This window comes from Oryx dammah, unplaced genomic scaffold (genome assembly GCF_014754425.2).
Source record: "Oryx dammah isolate SB20612 unplaced genomic scaffold, SCBI_Odam_1.1 HiC_scaffold_1, whole genome shotgun sequence".
Classification (NCBI taxonomy): Eukaryota; Metazoa; Chordata; class Mammalia; order Artiodactyla; family Bovidae; genus Oryx; species Oryx dammah.
Genome location: NW_024070185.1, coordinates 52,298,261 through 52,302,049, shown reverse-complemented (window position 1 = coordinate 52,302,049; position 3,789 = coordinate 52,298,261). Strand labels below are relative to the sequence as shown.

Genomic DNA, 3,789 nt, shown 5'->3' with positions numbered 1-3,789 from the left:
ATCTCTCTCTTTGGTTATGTTTTCCGAACTTACTTTTGGGATCTGAGGCTTTGTGCTTTAAGCTGCGGCCATTCTCTTTTGTGCAAACTAATTGCTTTAGCCGTTGCTTCTATCCTTCTCGACCCTCGGGTCAGAGCCAAGAAACTTAACTGTTTCCCAAGGTCCTTCGTGAGGTTCCCACTATCCCCCCCACCCCCACCCCAAGCTTTATTCATGCCACCGTGTCCATTTCACTGACCAGGAAAATAACATTATCAAATGCTCCCTCTTTTCCTTCTTAAATAAAACGAGTTTTCCTTAGTGAATAGCAGTTTTGTCTAGAATACTCACGAGGGGAGGCTGTCTGGGGTTGAGACCCGCCGGCAGAAACGCGGTGGCTGAGGTCCGCCTCAGCCTCACTCTCTGCTGGATTTCTCCCAGGGAGGTTTAGCTCTGCTGGCGTCTGCTCCCGGGAATAAGAATCGAAATCCATTTCCAGTATGTCAGCGAATGAGGCTTAAACTCTTTTGTTCCCTTCCCGCATAACTTATGGATTTATAATATTAATTACAATAGAAACTCTTACCTGAAAACAGGTTTTCATTAATCTGATTGTACCATATAGTATAAACACAGACACAGTGTTATATTTATTCAGACCACTGGAGAATCCACTTTCGGGTTGGTTTGTCTGTTTAAATACCTTCCTTTCCCCGCAAAGACGGCTCGCCAGCTGTGCCCGACCTGGGCAGGGCGCCCTCACCCTCTCCGGCGGGCGGTCCCGGGCCAGGCGTTTGTCTATGAGAACCCGCTGGGTATCCTAAGAGTGCACCAGCACCGAGTGCAGAGAGCCGCCTTTGGTCTCAGCCGCGCCGGGGGCGGTGGGCTCCATCAAGGGGGCGGCGGGCGAGGCGGCGGCCGCCGGGCACACGGTGGACGGCGCCGGCGGCTGCTGTGAGGCCCCGGGGACAGCGAGCGTCGGCGGCAGCGAGGCCACTGGAGGCAGCGCGGGAGTCGGCTTGATGGGCACGGGCACCGCGGGGAGGCTCTGGCTTGCCGAGTGGCACAAGGCCTTGACCGGCACCCCGAAGGCGCCGTACTCCGGGCCCACCGGGACCCCCGCGGCAGCAGCGGCGGCGGCAGCCGCGGCCACCGAATCCATGACGCCGACGTGCGGCCACACGGAGCTGACCACGTTGCCGAGCTGGCCTGGCACGGGGTAACCCAGGTGGTGCATGACCGACGCCAAGGGCAGCCCGCCCGCCTGCAGCACGCCCTTGTAGTCCCGGCCTATGATGTTTTCGATGGCAAACGGGTGCTTGAAGCCCGACGTGGACGCGGCGGCAGCAGCGGCGGCCGCAGCGGCCGAGCCCAGCCCGTAGGGCGGGAACTGGGACAGGCGCCCCACGCTGCCCACTGCCGCCGCCGCCGCCGCCGCCGCCGCCGCTGCAACGGCCGCTGCCTCCTGCATCTTGCCGGGGTGAGACTGCTGCGGAGGCTGCGGCGGAGGCTGCTGCGGGGGCTGCGAAGCGAGGGGCGGCGGCGGCTGTGGAGCGGGAGGCGGCTGCTGGTGGAAATAGTGCACCATGTGCGGCGGGGGAGGCGGCGGCGGCGGCGGGTGGTGGTGGTGATGATGATGGTGCGCCGCGGCGTGGTGGTGATGGTGCGGGTGGTGCGCGTGGTGGGGGTGCACGTGCCCTCCGGGCCCAGTGCCCGGCGCGCCCTTGGTGCTTCCAGCCTGCAGGTGAGGGTGGTCCGCGCGCAGCACCTTGAAGCGCTTGCGGCGCCGCAGAAAGCTGCCGTTCTCGAACATGTCGCCGCAGTCGGGATGCAATGCCCAGAAGCTGCCCTTGCCGGGCTGGTCGGGCCGCCGCGGGATCTTGATGAAGCAGTCGTTGAAGGAGAGGTTGTGGCGCAGGCTGTTCTGCCAGCGCTGCGTGTGCTCGCGGTAGTAGGGGAAGCGTTCCATGATGAACTTATAGATGTCGCTCAGCGGCAGCATCTTTTCCGCTGAGTGTTGGATGGCCATCGCGGTCAGCGAGATGTAAGAGTAGGGAGGCTTTTGGTCGCTGTACGAACTTTTCCCCGGCCGCGGCATCGCCCCCGGCGCCTCCACCGCCCTCTGGCCCACAATGGACCGCAGCGTCGCTCCGCACCCCACTCCCGGGGCCTGGCTGTCTTCACTAACCTGCACTCCGCCTTCTCAGGCCCGCCACTCCGCCCTCTTCCCCCCCGACCCTCTCGCCGTTTCTCTCCCGCCTTCTCCCCGCTGCCTGTGGTCTCCGCGCTTGGCCTCTAGAGCCAATTTAGTAATCCGACGCTCGCAACTTCTTGCCTCGACGGCTGCGAACCCGTGCGCACAGTCGCAAGCGGGGCGCGCCAGCTTCACCGCCAACCCCCGGCGTCTTCCCGCGGGTGGCCAGAGGTTAATCGTGGGAACTGGCGAAGGAACAGTCGGGAGGGCCCGTGATTCCTTCTGGCTTCGTCTAGTCTTTCTCTCGGTCCGAGGGAAGCGCAGGTCCAAAGAGCTGGAAGGAAGGACTGGGCAGTCAAGACTGGCCCTTTAAATCCGAGTTGGCGCTCGTTGTGCAGGAGGCCGGGGGCGGCGGGACTGAACAGCGCGCTGCACGCTGCCCGATGACCCGTCCCTTAATCCGCTGTGCGTTCTCGTGCTCCTGGAGAGGAGAGGCGAGGTAAGGAGAAGGGAGCTTGGCTCTGGCAGCCCGCGTCTCCCTTCTCTCCGGCAGCTAGCAGAGGATCCGGGAGGTAGAGCTGTAGGCGGTCGCCTTGCGGCGGGGTTGGGGGGTCGGGGGAAAGTTTGTAGGTTTCTGTAGAGGCGGCGGCGCTTGCAGACCCTGAGGAGGGGCGGGGGCGCTGGATGCGGGGCGCAGGCGGAGGGGCTTCTGCGAGCGCCAGGCGGGCGCGGGGCTGGCCCGGCCCGCTCAGTTGCAGCCGCTCTCCCGGGCCGGTCTGGAGCTGGAGAGGCAGCGGCGGCGGCTGTGGCAGCGACGCGCTCTCCTGACTGCGTTTTGTAATGGTCCCCGAGACGCCGAGACCCCCGCAGCTCGCGCTTCGAGACTATCACATGACCGAGGCTGAGGGACTCCGCCGCCGCCGCCGCCGAGTCTCTTGCTGAAGAAGGGGCGAGAAGGCGCCGAGCCTCGCCCCCGCCCCCTCCTCCACCTCGGCTCGGGCGCCCCCACCCCCAGCTTTTACCACCGGCTCCGCAGCCCCCAGCCGCGGCGGAGTAGGGCAGAGGGCGCAGGCTGTTCGCAGGGTGGGGCATGGTGCGCGGTACGGTCCCCGCCACTGCACCCTACCCGGGTCGGGACGCACAGTAGAGGGGGACCGGAGACTCCCTTCTCGTTTCTCTCCGGCACCTCCCGTCTGTCCCCGCCTTTTCAGGCTTCCCTCTTCCCACCTACCCGCTCTGGTCTTCTCTCTCCTTACACTTCTTTCCTCCTGGACTAACCATTGTGGGTCAAGTTCACAGCTGCGTGGCCTCGTGACCTCTTCTCTGCACGTAATCTCAAAGGCCGAAGGGTTGGAAGGAGAAGCTATCGCAGAGGCGAGACAGGGACGTTTTCACCAAATGTCAATTCCATCACAATTTTATTGCGCGCCAACTGAGTGTCGGCCCCAGTGATAGGCACCTGGTACAGGGAGGCCTGGAACAGCTCTTTGCGCTCCAGAACCGCAGTCTAGTGGGAGAGACTGACAGTAGCTGGGAAATTTGGATAGATACTAAGGGCTTTATGGATGGAGGCCTCACCAAGAGCAGGTGGATGGGACAGCGTTTCTCTGGGTGGT

The 3,789-nt window shown here is 63.5% G+C and overlaps 1 protein-coding gene across 1 annotated transcript; it reads right to left on the bottom strand.

The window, feature by feature from the left end:
- Nucleotides 1-799: 799 nt before the first annotated feature.
- FOXB2 (forkhead box B2) lies at nucleotides 800-2,077 on the bottom strand. Its single transcript, XM_040257163.1, has one exon. The coding sequence runs from the start codon at nucleotides 2,075-2,077 to the stop codon at nucleotides 800-802; it is 1,278 nt and encodes a 425-aa protein (XP_040113097.1).
- Nucleotides 2,078-3,789: the final 1,712 nt, after the last annotated feature.

What these genes read in the sequence shown, in the direction of transcription:
- FOXB2 (XM_040257163.1), bottom strand. Translation starts at nt 2,077, where the DNA reads ATGCCGCGGCCGGGGAAAAGTTCGTACAGCGACCAAAAGCCTCCCTAC.